The 16,046-nt window shown below is 36.5% G+C and overlaps 1 protein-coding gene across 2 annotated transcripts in view; it reads left to right on the top strand.

The window, feature by feature from the left end:
- LYST (lysosomal trafficking regulator) overlaps window positions 1-16,046 on the top strand; it is a 606,044-nt gene that overhangs the window by 152,820 nt on the left and 437,178 nt on the right. For both annotated transcript variants that reach the window (XM_053711082.1, XM_053711081.1), the window contains exon 4: window positions 13,105-15,151. In XM_053711082.1, the coding sequence (XP_053567057.1) occupies window positions 13,105-15,151 (2,047 nt within the window). The remainder of the gene's footprint in view (window positions 1-13,104; window positions 15,152-16,046) is intronic.

Raw genomic sequence — 16,046 nt, 5'->3', positions numbered from 1 at the left:
ATTTTTTATAGTGTGTATTTACTGTAAATATTCCACTTTCCAGTGTTCTGCACATAGGGTAATATGTTCTATGCATTTTAAATAGACTTCTTTGCAAAATGGGGCTTGAATATAATGTGTACGTAAGCTGAAAGTAAGACCACAAATTGACCAAGGAGGACCAACTTACAAATTTTATCCCGTTGAGGGTTTTAATGGAACCTACACTAAAGGCTAGATTTATCAAAGCTGAGGTGGACAGGGGAGCGTATATGCGCTCCTGTATGCTCAGCTCGCTCGTGGCGGGGCAAAATTACCTGCAGGTAATCACCATTGCACACGAGCGCAATTTTGCGCTCGCATGCAATCCCGCCCCCTGCCCGCACACGGCCAATCACGCGTGGGCTGGAGCTGTCAATCTCCTCAGTCGGACGCGACCGCGGAGATTGAATTTCACCACTTTAGAGGTGGCGAAGAGGTTAGGGAAGCGGCGGTCTGGTGACCGCTGCTTGTTAAATTACGGCGAGCAAGTTCTTGTGAGAACATTCAGCCGTAGGGCTTTAATAAATCGAGCCCTTAATGTAAGAAAAATAGGGATCTTACAAGTGTTTTTTTTTTTTTTTATTCTAGTTTATTATTCTGGACAAGTGGGTGGCATAATAATAGTTCCAAATATAAGGGGCCCATAGACACCTTTATCATAGGCCATATATTTTTTTTTTATTTGGAGATTGATGAAACATTTTTTGTACAGACGTTAAATAACTTAATGGGAACCTGGAATGGGTAAAGTCATTTAAGTAGAATATTCATTGTTAGTTGATTGAGAACGTCATGAAAAATGATCATTTTGCAAACGTAAGCAGAGAGGGATGCAATTAAATAAAAATGAAAAATAAAAAATTAAAAAAACTTCCTTGAATAATTTAGCTAGAATTAATCTTAATATCGGTAGAAAAGGTATTTTATGTTAAAAGAAATTTAAAGCCTTCTGCTTGAGTTGTAATATTGAGTATGAGTATCTTGGATTTTCGGAACTATTGATTGAAAAGTTGGATCAAAATTTATATTCTTGAAATAGTATCATAAGTTCAGTTACAAACATTTCAGGGGAAGAATTGTTAAGCAGAATATTATCTGCAAAGAGAGTCAGTAAAACATGGGGACAAAACATTCTTTAGATATATCAGTGAAAGAAGAAAAAATAAGGTAGGAATAGTAAAATTGAAATCAGTTGATGGTAGAATAATAGATGGAGATAAGCAAATTGCAGACTGTCTCAATGATTACTTCTGTTCTGTTTTCACTAAAGATTGTGAAGATACAATGTCTACATTAAGGGATGCTACGCAAAATAGAAACAAGCTTAACAGTAATCTTTTTACAGAGGATGAGGTTTTGTTAGCATTATCAAAAATAAATGTTACAAAGGCAGTGGGTCCTGATAATATTCATCCAAGGGTTTTAAAAGAACTTCGATCAGTGCTAACTGTCCCATTAACTGATCTGTTTAATCAGTCACTATTAACAGGAGCTGTCCCAGATGATTGGAGAATAGCAAATGTAATACCCCTTCATAAAAAGGGCAGTAGAGAAGAATCTGGCAACTACAGGCCAGTTAGTTTAACTTCAGTAGTAGGGAAATTAATGGAAAGCCTCTTAAAAGAAAGAATTATGACTTAAATAAAGACAAACAATTTAGAGGACCAAAATCAGCATGGTTTTACTTCAGGGAGATCATGTCAGACTAATCTAATTGACTTCTTTGATTATGTAACAAAAGTATTAGACAAGGGAGGAGCAGTTGATGTAGCATATCTAGATTTCAGCAAAGCATTTGACACCGTCCCACACAATAAACTTATTCACAAACTATATCTCCTTGGTCTAGATTCAAAAATTGTGAACTGGGTGGAATGCTGGCTTAAGGACAGAAAACAAAGTGTCTTAGTAAATGGAGTTCATTCAGCAGAGGGGGCTGTTACTAGTGGTGTTCCTCAGGGGTCAGTTCTGGGGCCTGTTTTGTTTAACATATTTATCTGCGATATCAGCAAAGGGCTACAGGGGAAAGTATGTCTCTTTGCAGATGATACAAAAATTTGCAACAGAGTGGATGTTCCAGGGGGGGGTAGACAAAATGAGAAGTGATATACATTAATTGGAGGATTGGACAAATGACTGGGGTCTAAAGTTTAACACAGCAAAGTGTAAAATAATGCATTTAGGGAAGAAAAATCCAAATGTTAATTACAGACTCAATGACACTTTACTGACTGTTACAGACGAGGAACAGGACTTGGGAATTATTATTTCAGATGATTTAAAACTTAGTAAACAATGTAGTAATGCAGCGAGTAAGGCTAGCAGAATGCTTGGATGTATTGGTAGAGGTATTTGCAGCAGAAATAGTAAGGTTCTTATGCCACTTTATAGATCATTAGTTAGGCCTCATCTTGAGTATTGTGTGCAGTTCTGGAGACCATATCTTCAGAAGGATATTAACAAACTTGAATCTGTGCAAAGGAGGGCTACCAAAATGGTACATGGTCTAAAAAATAAAACTTACCAGGATAGGCTCAATGACCTAAATATGTATAGCTTAGAGGAGAGAAGGGAAAGAGGTGATATGATAGCAACTTTCAAGTACATTAAAGGGTTTAGTAAAACTGAGGCTGTGGGTATTTTACATAAAATGGAAAATTCAAGAACAAGGGGTCATGAGCTCAAGCTAAAGGGTAGTAGATTCAGAAGTAATTTGAGGAAGCACTTCTTTACAGAAAGAGTGATTGATTTATGGAATAAACTTCCTCAAGAGGTAGTAGCAACAAACACTGTGGGGGACTTTAAAAATGCATGGGACAAGCATAGGGCTATCCTACGAATTAGATAAGTTTATACTGTTAGGTAAGGTCGGGCAGACTTGCTGGGCCTATGGCTCTTATCTGCCGTCAATATCTATGTTTCTAATAATTTAATGACTTACCTAAGCAAAGTCATTGAGAAGCCATCTCTGGCCTCACACCTGGGCACAAAACCTTAGTCAGAATGAATAAACTTAGGTAAAAATGTATTTATATGATTGGATAAATAGTAGTGTAAATTTTAATGTCAATATTTATTATAAGAATCAGACATTAGTTTTGTGGATAGGTTTGAGAATCACCACGTCATGTGCATCTAGCATGCGATATGATAAATGAGAAACCTCCCCCACTAAATACAGACTAATATATGTATATGCTTTTCCAAATTATTTTTAATGTAACTTATTAATGAGGTTGAAAGGTGTTCAATGAAAAGAAAAATCTGAAAGTGTAATGCTCGTGGGATATTCCTCTATCAGACCGAACTCGGCCAGTAGTCTTGTTATCCCTGCGTCAAGCCGGAAAGATAGGGAATATACCAGAGCAGAGAAAGTAAGTAAGATGAGGTAGGTGACACTCACCACAGGCAGAGCAGTCCAAGGCAAACCAGACGAATTTACATGCAGGCAGGATTCGGCAACAGTAAAGCAGCCCAAGGGCACACCACTAGAATAGGCAGGCAGGAATTGGCAACAGTAAAGCAGTCCAGCAATTATAGGGTTAAGAGGCAGAGTAGTCAGGCAGGCAAAGTTAGCAGCAAATATCAATCCAGCAATTATAGGGTTAAGAGGCAGAGTAGTCAGACAGGCAAAGTTCAGCATAAATATCAATCCAGCAATTCTAGTACGATCTATCACACCCAGGAACACACAAAGTATCACCTATACTTGGGCAGTGATATATCGCACTAAACAGGTTTAAATAAAGGATTGGTGCCACAGGGTGAGACCGGCATCAGGGAGCATGCAGCAATGACGTCAGCGCCGCACGACCCCATAGCCGACACAGCCCAAGGCAACGAGCAAGGAAGGAGACGCCGCGCCCCTAGCAACAGCTGGAGCGGCGGCTGACAAAGTCTGTTCCAGTCAAAAAAAGGCCCAGAATCCTCAATTTTGAAGTAGCCTCATAAACAAAATTTACCCATTTCATAAGTCAGACAGAGCATGCAATTGTAAACAACTTTCCAATTTACTTCCATTATCAAATTGTGCACAATCTATTTATATGCACACTTTGAGGCACCAGCTCTTACTGAGCATTTGCAAGAATTTACAGTTTATACGTGTATGCATTTTGTGATTGGCTGATGGCTGTCACATGATGCAGGGGGCAGAAAAAATGAACTAACTGAAAAAAAAATAAAAAAAAATGTACTGCTCATTGGAAATTCAGACTAAGTGCTACCGCATTGTCTTTTTATTATGAGTGTGTTGATTATGCAATTTGAATTTGTTTAGTGGTCCTTTAAAGTCAGTATTTGCAATAGTGATTGCACGATTAACACAGGAGCATATTTTTATATCTCTCCCTAACTGGCCACAACAAGTGACATAAACAATAGTCAAGAAGCTTTTCAAGTGGTCTTGCAAAACAATAGATATTTTGCTAACAAAATTAAATTTTAAATGTTTATAAAACATAGTTTTTATGTAGATTTTGCTGGTATCTATACTACACTTATAAAAATATAACATTAATATGTCTTTAAAGGGACTGGAGATCCCAACATTTTCTTTCATGAATTGGATACCACATACAATTTCAAACAACTTTCCAATTTACTTCTATTATCAAATTTTCTTCATTCTCTTGTTATCCTTTGCTGAAGGACCAGCATTGCGATACTGGCAGCTAGCTTAACACATCTAGTCAATCACAAGAGACAAATGTGTGCAGTCACCAATCAGCAGCTTGCTCCCTCTAGTGTAGGATATGTGCGTATTCTTTTTCAACAAGGGATACAAAGAGAACAAAGCACATTTGAAAATAGAAGTGAATTTAAAAGTGTCTTAAGATTACATACTCTGTCTAAATCATGTATGTTTAATTTTGACTTTCCCTTAATCTTTCACTGATGAGAAGCTTAGTGAGAAAAATTAAAAGAAAAAAAACTTGCCTTACCATCTCATGTAGGAATTAGTTTTGCAGTGAGGAAGGGTTATACATTTGACAAATAACTTCTGTACTTATTGAATTCAAAATCTTATCTTCAAATATGTTTTTAAATCCGTAATGAAGCCACCTTTCTATATAAATTAATATTAAAGCATATTTGAATACTATAACTGAACATGCTGATTCTTAAAGGATGTGTTTTTTTTGTTTGTTTTTTTACCTTAGTGACTCAAGCTCACTATGGGTTAGATTACAAGAGGAGCTACACCTTGTGCACGAGGTAGAGCAAAATCTGGTTTTACTGGTACAAATCCTCAAATATAGAATTATTCCAAAATACAGCCTTTCCATTATAATTTATTTTCCTAATTATTAAAAATTTACCATTTTTCACACCAGTAAGTCACACACTGCATCTTTGGTTTGGTTCTTGTGTTCTAGAATGCAGATTCTATTCTATTTATTTTGTATAATAATGATAGTCCATATGGTCCATAAGATGTGTGATATAATTCCTGCCACTTGGAGGAGGCCATGAGCCCACATAAGAGCTTAAACTTCCTCTCATCTCTCCCCAGTTTTTGTTCTTGGCCTCCCAGGAGAAGGTTGAGAATAGAGGTGTTCGAGCTGCTAGCTTATGATTAATGTTTGGGAGCACAGATAAATGAGACCGTTTATCCCTTGGACATATCATTAAAAAAAAAAAAGACAGAAGAGATTTCCAGCATGCTGGATGATACAGGGGCATAAGAATACCCTGTTATGTGCGCCGATATCTCATTGGGGATTTCAGCCATAACTACTTCAGGTATCATGGGGACATGTCCCTTAACCTCCCCCTGTGGGATATTGATATTTCCTAAATAATTCTCTGCTGTACTTATACAAGCATTAGATTTGCTATCTACTGGATACTGCCGCAATTTGGTGCCTGGTAAGCCGGTGGAAGGGTGCTACTTCAGATAAGCCACTTACCACAGCACAGACACAAGCTATTAGGTAAACTATATTTTCGCATTTTTTGTGTGTAAAATAGCTTCTCCGTGGCTATGGTAGCATTCCCGGACGGTAGCCCCGTCTCCTCAGCATTTGATATTTTTCTCCTCACTCTGGAGCTGCAGCTGGGGAGAAAGTGATCTCCAATGGATCTGCCTACTAATTTCTACTCTATTCATACTGAATGTGTTATTCTGTCACCGGAGGGGGGTGAGTACCCAAGCAAGAGCTGCCAGGGGGTCACTTAGGGCAAAATTATAAGTGTAGCAGGGATCCAATGGACCCCAAAATGGAGTCTTTCCTGAGAAAACTCTTTCTTCAGACAGGTTTTTTTCTTAAACCAGCAGTGTCTATCCCTGCAACGTGCTTAATTTCTATTAGTAGCCGAATGCATGGATATAGGGAGTCTTATGGTTGCAGCTTTAGACGCAGCTCCTTTTGCCCATGTCTTCACTTGCAACCCCTTCAATTATCTATGCTCAATCATTGGTCAAAGAATTATATGCAATTGGAAAAGCAGATAGCTCTCTCTGGATTTGTATGTCACACAATCTCTCTTTTGGAGGTTATGTGGTCCTTCTTTGATTCAATGTACTTTCTTTGTCCATCATGGGCTATTGTGCAAGATCAAGAGATCCGAAGGTTTAAATGATAGACGGCATGGTGTATCTATGGAACTTTCATCTAGTGTGCCTGTTTCCTCCGTTTGTTCTGCTTCCAAGAGTAATTGCTGGAATCAAAAAGGCTTCAGTTATCAAGTAATCTTCAGTAATCTTGATTGCTCCAGCCTGGCCCCGCTGAACATGGCATGGGGATCTACTGCAGATGTCCTCTTCTCCTCCATGGCTTCTTCCTCTAAGACAAGGTCTATTGTCTCAAGGACCTCTCTTTCATCAGTATCTCAAATCTCTAAGTTTAACGACATGGAGACCCCAAAACATCAATTACAAAATTAGGAGGGCATACTTTGAATGGTGCTCTTCCAGAGAATTTTTTTTTGGTATTCCTTTAGGATTTCTAGAATTCCTCAGTTTTTTAGATGGCTTTGACAATGGTTTGTCTGCTAGCTCCCCAAAATGTTAAATTTCTGCTTTATCATAGAAAGTTAGCAAAATTTTCTGATGTTCAGACTTTTGTCCAGGTGCTAGTAAGAATTAAGCCAGTTGTGAGACCTAGTTCTCCGATATTGTTATTTAAATTTAGTTCTTTCTCTTCTGCATGGTCTTCCCTTTGAATCAATGCATTCCATTGATATCAAACTCTTACACTGGAAAGTGCTTTACGTGTTATCAGTTTATTCAACTAGGAGAGTTTCCTAGTTATAAGCTTTATCCTGTGATTCTCTATTTTTAGATTTTCACAAAGAAGTTTCCTCTTTATATCCAGATCCTACTAATTCCAAGGAACCACTTTTACACAACCTTGATCTAGTCAGAGCATTAAAATGTTATCTTCAAGCTAACTAAGGATTTTAGACACTATTCCAGCTTGTATGTTCATTACTCTGGGACTCTTTAAGGGCAGAAGACTACTACTGTAGTTTTGGCCTCTTGGCTCAAAAAGTTAATTCATAAGGCTTACTTGGCAGTGGGCAAGTCGTCCCCTAAGCGTATCACAACTCATTCTACAAGATTAGTTGCAACTTCCTGGGCTTTAAAAAAATAAAGCATCTTTGGCGCAGATTTGCAAAGCTGCAACTTTGTCTTCTCTGCATACCTTTTGCACTTTTTCCACTTTGATGTTTTTGCTTCTTCACAAGCAGCTTTTGGCAGAAAAGTCTTTCAGGCTGCAGTGTCTGATAAGTAGAAACTGCCAGAAAATGTTCCCACCCATTCCGTTACTTGAACTATCTGTTCTTGTATTTATCCCACATGTTATGGACCCAATGGGCTATCATCATTATACGAAAGAAAACAAAACTTATGCTTGCCTGATATAAAAAATTTCGGAATGATGATTGTCCATAGGCCCGCCCATTTGCATTTCTTTAATGGCCGTTTTAATTTACATCTCTAGAGACCCTGCTTTTGTCTTTTCTACCTATCCGTTTCCTATTCTCTGCTCGGCTATGCTTTAAACTGAAGCGAGATAGGTGGGAGTTTATGCTCTTTTATTGGTTCTTGGCCTCCTCCTAGTGGTGGGAATTATATCCCACATGTTATGGACCCTATGGACCCTGAAAGAAAATAATTTATCAGGTAAGCATAAATTTGGTTTGATTTAAAGCAACAACTTTTATCTCTTTCTGTTGGAAAATGGTATAAAAAACTACCTTTTAGTTTCCATGTATAAGTTGTATTATGAACTAACATATTGTTGTTTGCATATGTTTTTTTTCCCTCTTCGAGCTGTCTGCATTGTACAGAATGTGAGACTGATAAGTAGCTGTCCACAGCTAGTTGTATGGTGGCGTTATGATATGCACTGTTACTTTCATTTGTGCTTTAGAGTGTAAGTTTGTGCTTCTCTGTAATGTCTTTAAATATCAGTCTACAGTATATTTCCTTGTGTTCCACTCTTCCCTTTCTCATGCACATGGCTTTCTTTGTGTGCATTTAAAGGGACATAAAACAAGGGATAGAGACAAAAGAATATAATCTGTACTTTAACTACTTTACCTGCAAATTTATACTGCAGTGCCTCGCCATTAACCCTTTCTTTTTAGTTGCTGAATTGTAAAGCTCTAACTCCCCCCACACAATTCCTTTTATGGCTGCATCTAGATCTATTGTTCTTTTGGTAAAATGCAAAAGTGAATAGGGATTATCTGCTGGAGCATGCCTAGAATCTGTGAACTCAGTTGAAATACAATGCCTGTGTCTAAACACTGATAAGTGGGGTGGAGTTAGCTGCTCCAGGCAGCTTAGCTATGCAATTCATTTTGCTTATTTTTGAAAATTATTTTAAAATACTTTCCAGCAATTTTTAAACCTTTTTTTTTTGCAAACTATTTTAAATTAATTAGCCCTTTTAGGATATGCACAGATGGCACTTTAAGTCCTGCTATTGACAGATCTCCACAGGAGTGTTTCCTGCCCTTTCTCCGAATTAAAAAGATCTCTCTTAGCCATAACCCTTTCATCATATTATTTTACTCATCCAAGATGCCTTTATATACTATATGTTGTTTTTTCTCAATAATCTCTTTTTATGATTTATCGAAAAGTAGCAACATAGGCAAGTTATTGGGCACTGGGTAGCACTTTCTGTGGACCATCTAGTGGCAAAACGCTGCAACCAAGAGCCAAGAAAAGATGCCAAATTTAAGTCTTAGGATCAAACTCGTTACTTTCATCTATAATATTTTTCATTAGGGAAAGGACCAAGGGAAATTGAATAAATATTTAAAAGCCCATTATAGTGGAAAAATGACATGCTCTAATACAGGTTGGCTGTGCCGTTGCTAATTGGATGGCCGACAGTTTCCACTCAGGATTAACAGTTCTCTGCAGCTCTCGGACAGTACTTCACCTATGTATTTAACCCCTTTATGGGGGCTAAGCACATAGCATTGTAAGGTCACCAGTGTTAAAATTACACATATATACAGTATATATATATATATATATATATATATATATATATAAATAATTATTATATTTTTTATAGCAGCAAATTATATTTGTAATTCAGTCAAGAAATGCAGCTCCTTAATGTAAACAGGGCTTCATTTTTGTAACTTTTGTAAAAGCATTTCACCGATAGTGTGAAAACTGCAAGTGTTATAGTAACAGGATATAATTATAAATTAAATAGTGTGAAGCGCAAAACTAGAAGAGGCATATCAGATAAGCACTGGTGTGTTGCTGAAATATAAACCACAATGGTCTTGTGTAAAGTGAATAATACATTTGCAACATTATATGTGGGTCACAATCCACTTTTTCATCTGCACATAGCTGCTCAAGACTTTTGCTTATACATGTTATTTTTAATATTGTTTATATTATGCTATGTACTGTTACTGAAGTACTGGGAAACAGAAATGGGGGAAATATTTTTTTTAATACTATTGTGTGATTTACTTTGAACATAAGAAAATTTCGATTTTTTTTTTTTAAATTGTTTTTAAATACACAGAATTTACAGTTATAAAGGGAACATGATAGGCTGTAGGGATTGCCAATAAAATAAAACAAACTTGGCTTAAAAACATGGTCCTTAAAATTTTCATTTAAGATAGAGCCCAAGTTTAAAAAAAATATAATTTGATAAAAAAATTGCATAATGGTGATATTTGGATAACAGAAATTATGCTTACCTGATCATTTTATTTCCATCGTGGGGAGGAGAGTCCACGGCTTCATTAATTACTTGTGGGAATTAAGAACCTGGCCACCAGGAGGAGGCAAAGACACCCCAGCCAAAGGCTTAAATACCTCCCCCACTTCCCTCATCCCCCAGTCATTCTGCCGAGGGAACAAGGAACAGTAGGAGAAATATCAGGGTATAAAAAGTGTGTAAGGAGGACCAGGTAGCTGCCTTACAAATCTGCTCCATAGAGGCCTCATTCTTGAAGGCCCAAGAAGAAGCCACAGCTCTAGTTGAATGAGCCGTGATCCTCTGAGTAGGCATATGTCCCGTTGTCTCATAGGCCAAGCGAATCATGCTCCTCAACCAAAAGGACAAAGAAGTTTAAGAGGCTTTCTGCCCCTTCTGCTTCCCTGAATACACCACAAAAAGAGATGTAGACTGAACTCCTTCGTAGCCTGAAGATAAATCTTCAAAGTTTGAACCACGTCCAAATTATGAAGTAACCTCTCCTTAGTAGAAGAGGGGTTAGGACACAAATAAAGAACAAGAAGTTTAAGAGGCTTTCTGCCCCTTCTGCTTCCCTGAATACACCACAAAAAGAGATGTAGACTGAACTCCTTCGTAGCCTGAAGATAAATCTTCAAAGTTTGAACCACGTCCAAATTATGAAGTAACCTCTCCTTAGTAGAAGAGGGGTTAGGACACAAATAAAGAACAACTATTTCCTGAATGATGTTATGGTTAGACACCACTTTGGGAAGAAATCCCAAACCAGTGCGAAGAACAGCCTTATCAGCGTGAATGACGAAAGGCAAAGAATGACTGTGGGTTGAGGGGAGTGGGTGAGGTATTTAAGCCTTTGGCTGCGGCGTCTTTGCCTCCTCCTGGTGTGAAAAAAGAGTGATAAGTTGGTGCTATGGCTCCTCCTGGTGGCCAGGTTCTTAATTTCCACAAGTAATGAATGAAGCCGTGGACTCTCATCACCTTTAGATGGAAAAGGGGTACCTACTCATCATTTATTTTTAATTATTGATATATTTAAAGTATTTTCTTTCGTTAGAAGTAAGCTTTTTGTGCACGTTCGGTAGCGCTTGTATTACAAGTTGAAAGTAAAACGCTTTCGCTCTAGCTGAATGCGAGCAAAAAGCCGAACTTCGTATAATGCATGTGCGTTAACGTATTCCCCCATAGAATTAAATTGAGCAAAAAAAGTGAAAAAAAAAATCCTACTTGCGGGCAAATCCAATCACATATTCTCAAGTGTACTAACCTGAAAAGAAAATATTAATATTACCTTCCAATGTTCTTCGCAGCAGAATATGTTCTATCTACTCATAAATATATATATATATATATATATATATATATATATATATATATATATATATATATATATATATTTATACTGTGTGTGTTTATATATATATATATATATATATATATATATATATTATATATATATATATATATATATATATATATATATATAATGTTTTTTTACACAAATATATATTTATACCTATATTATATATAGGTATAGATATATATATACTGTATAGATAGATATAGGAATATCTATTTAAAAATATATGGAACATATTCTGCTATGTGCAGAACATTGGAATGTGAAATATTTACTTTAAATACACAGTATAACACTTTATTAAATATGAATATTGCATAAATATGCTTTTTCATGTTTTCATCTACTTAACTGCAAAAAAGCTCCAATGCACACACACACATATATGTATATCTGTGTGCACGTGCATTTATACATACAAATTTATAGATGTGTGCTCAAGTGATTGCATTTATTTTCAACTTGTAATTCGAGTGTTGTAATCTTTCTTAAAGGGACAGTCTACGCCTGGATTTTTATTGTTTAAAAAGTTAGGTAATCCCTTTATTAACCATTCCCTGGTTTTGCATAACCAACACTGTTATATTAATACACTTTTTACCTCTGTGATTACCTTGTATCTAAGACTCTGCAGACTGCCCCTTTATTTCAGTTATTTTGACAGACTTGCATTTTAGCCAATCAGTGATAACTCCTAGGTAACTCCATGGGAGTGAACACAATGTTATCTATATGGCACCCATGAACTAGCGCGGTCTAGCTGTGGAAAACTGTCAAAAAGCACTAAGATAAGAGACAGCCTTCAAGGGCGTAGAAATTACCATATGAGCCTACCTAGGTTTAACTTTCAACAAAGAATACCAAGAGAACAAATTTGATGATAAAAATAAATCAAAGTTGTTTAAAATTGCATGCCCTATCTGAATCATGAAAGTTTAATATTTTTTGTTTTTGTTTATTGGTTTTTGAATAGTTCTTTTAGAGCGTTTTTTGTTATGGCCTAATATTTGTAGTTATAACTTAAAGGAATAGAAAGGTCAAAATTAAAATGTACATGGGTGCAATTCAAATTTAAATAAAAACATTTTGCAATTTACTTTCATTAGCTAAAATGCTTCTAGTTAAAGCTATTACTGTTTTTTTAGCGGCTTACATATATATGTACAGTATATGCTGTGAGGCCCTTGCACCATTTCAAAACACCACACATTTTCAGAGAGTTAGCAGTGGCTTGTGTGACACAAGGTAAGTTCACTTATGCAATAAACACCACCACCAGCTGTCTAAGAAGGTGTTCTGTTTGCTGTGTAGTGCAAGGCCCTCAGAGCATATGTGCGTATTCTGCTGAAAAACAGCAATAACTCTTACTAGAATCATTTTACTTTTTTATTTAAAATTTAAATGCATCCATGAACATTTCAACTTTGACCTTTCTATCCCTTTAAATATTTGTTGACGATCATATTTATATATATTTCATATTCATATATGTTTGATTTTTTTTTAATACAATCTTTTTTTCTTATGTTACAGAATTTAATCTTCCTTTATTAACTGACTTGTTTGCAACCAAAGAGACCAACACAAGTCTTCAGAAATCTCAGGAAAGGTTTAGTGCTGAAGGGGTTTCCAACGCTGAATTTGTGCAGGCTATAAAACGCAGTTTGCCACTGCGCAAGACCAAGCGTCAATGCAAAACTACTCACCGCCATTCAGCGAAGGATGCAAGAAAGTCACAGTTATCTTCATCAGATTCTGAGGCAAACATGGATGATAAATGTTTGGTAACGGTTAAGCAGAGGCGCTCACAACTTGCACAGCCATTAGTGTCTTCTCATTCTAAGGACTTAGGGCAGGCAAGTAGAATCTCATTGCAGCATGAAGTAGAATCCAAAATGAATTCCGATACAACACTTTGTGATACTGGCTATGAGGTTTTAAATGATCCAGCTGCCTTGAGAATTGTAAACAATATGGAAAATTCTCCGTTTGACCTGTGTTACGTCTTGTTGTCACTTTTGGAAAAAGTATGCAAATTTGATATAATGCTAAATCATAATTCCTCATTAGCAGCCTGTGGTATACCTTCATTAACAGAGTTTCTTTCAGGGTTTGGTGATTGTTGCTCTCCTAATAAGGAATGTATTTCACCTGGCTGGACTGAGGAACCCGTAGCGTTGGTGCAAAGGATGCTTTTACGTACAGTGTTACACCTACTTTCTGTAGATGTTAGTAGTACAGAGGTTATGCCCGACAATCTCAGGAAGAACCTAATTGATCTGCTCAGAACATCTTTAAAAATAAAATCTTATTTAGAGAAGAAGATGGACCCTTTTGAACCAAGACCGAAGAAAACCCTTAAAGAAATCCAAGAGGATTTCATTTTTTCTAAATTTCGACACAGAGCTCTATTATTACCAGAACTTCTAGAAGGCATTCTGCAAATTATGCTCTCATGTATTCAATCAGCATCACCAAACCCTTTCTATTTCAGCCAATCCATAGAACTTTTGCATGAGTTTATACAACACAATGGTTTTGAGCTTTTCGAGAAAACAGTGATTCAAATGGAATGGATAAGTACAAGAGATGAATCGCTCTCCTCTCAAGCCTCAGATCATGTCTGGGTCCTTATTAATAGCATCATTAAAATAATCAGTGTTATTAAAAAAGTTAAATCTGAACAGCTCCATCACTCCATGTGTACAAGAAAGAGGCATCGGAGATGTGAGTACTCACATTTTATGCACCATCACAGAGATCTGTCAGGATTTCCAGTTTCCATATTTAAAGGTCAGGTTTTACAGAACCCCTTTGAAGCGAATGATGATGAAGAAGTCCATTATCCTGAGAGGAGCTGTTGTATAGCAGTATGTGCACACCAATGTCTACGTCTACTTCAGCACGTTTCCCTATCCAGTACATACGTACAAATTCTTTCTGGTATATGTAATGTAGGAATTTGCTGTTGTATGGACCCCAAATCAGTTGTTAAACCTTTGCTTTATGTACTTAAACTGCCAGCTTTAAAAAGCTTTCAGCAACATATAATGTCTATACTTACCAACCTCGTGCTGGATCAGTTAGGTGGAGGGGAAGTCTCTCCTAATGTTAAACAGGCATCTTGTAATATATGTATTATGGATTGTGACCAGTTGGCGGAATTGCAAGACACCATACAAGGTAGAGCTCTTGATTCTGCTACGTCATTAAGTTCATGCAGTCCTTCTTACAGGTTTCAAGGAATATTGCCATGCGGAGGATCAGAACACATGTTGTGGAAGTGGGACGCTTTGCAAGCGTATCAGGACATTGTTTTTGGCACCGACCAACAACTAAGTTTGCAGATTGCAAGCCATATTTGTCATTTAATCCAAAGAGGTAATGCTGTTGTCCAGTGGAAATTGTACACACTTATCTTTAATGGCATTTTACAAAGAGGAGTGGAGATGGCGCATCATTCTCAACACCTAGGCGTTACCACATCTTGTAACCAAGCGTGCAGCTACCACAGCAAGTGTTTGCCGCAAGACGTGCTTAAAATTTATTTGCAAGCATTACCTGAGCTGCTGAAATACAGGTTTGTTTTTAATTCTTATAATTGTACATGATTGTCAAAATGATGTATTCAAAGTGAAGATTAGCCTTAAAATTTTAAGTTGAGTGTTATTTAAAATTAGTTGTTTAAATATTGAAAATATACATGTAAAGGTATAGTTTCTATAAAGTTGTTTATATTAACTAAAGAACTTTATAGAAACTAAAGAACTTTAATGGGCGCCACTATGCTTGAACTAGTTTTCTATTTATCTTTGTGGAAGCAAGGTTGTGTGAAAACCCTTTTAGAATCATATGTCCCGCAAACCCTTGTTTATTGCCTGTTTTATATCCGTCCCTAATTATTCTTAGTAGGAAGTATAGATAAGTGGAAACTTAAAGGGACGTGAAGCCTAAACATTCTTTTTAATGATTCAGATAGGGCATACAAGTTTTAACAACTTTCCAATTTACTTCTATTATCTAATTTGATTTGTCCTCTTGATATCTTTTGTTGACAAAGCTAAGGAGCTGGGAGCTAAATGCTGATGAGTGGTTGCTCTATGATAAGAGTGGCTGCCTCTTGTCATTGGCTTACCAATATGTTCAGCTAGCTCCCAGTCATGTATAACTGCTCCTCCAGTAATGGACACCAATAGAACAAAGTAGAATTGTTAATAGAAGTAAATTGGAATTGGTTTATATATCTAAATCATTAAAAAAAAGTTAAAAAATGGCATTGTCCATTACTTTATAGAAACTCAGTGAAATTTAGAAAACCAACAATGTTCAAAGTTAAATTATTGGAAAACTGGACAAAATCAATAATTAAAATATTGCAAAGCTTTAATTAAACACTTTATATTACAATCTTGTGACTAAATATGTGTATGTATACATGGCTATATATATGGGTATAGATATGTTTGTTGTTTTTT

Source organism: Bombina bombina, chromosome 4 (assembly GCF_027579735.1).
Source record: "Bombina bombina isolate aBomBom1 chromosome 4, aBomBom1.pri, whole genome shotgun sequence".
NCBI classification, from domain to species: domain Eukaryota; kingdom Metazoa; phylum Chordata; class Amphibia; order Anura; family Bombinatoridae; genus Bombina; species Bombina bombina.
The sequence above is the reverse complement of the archived record's forward strand: the minus strand, read 5'-3'. Positions and strand labels throughout refer to the sequence as shown.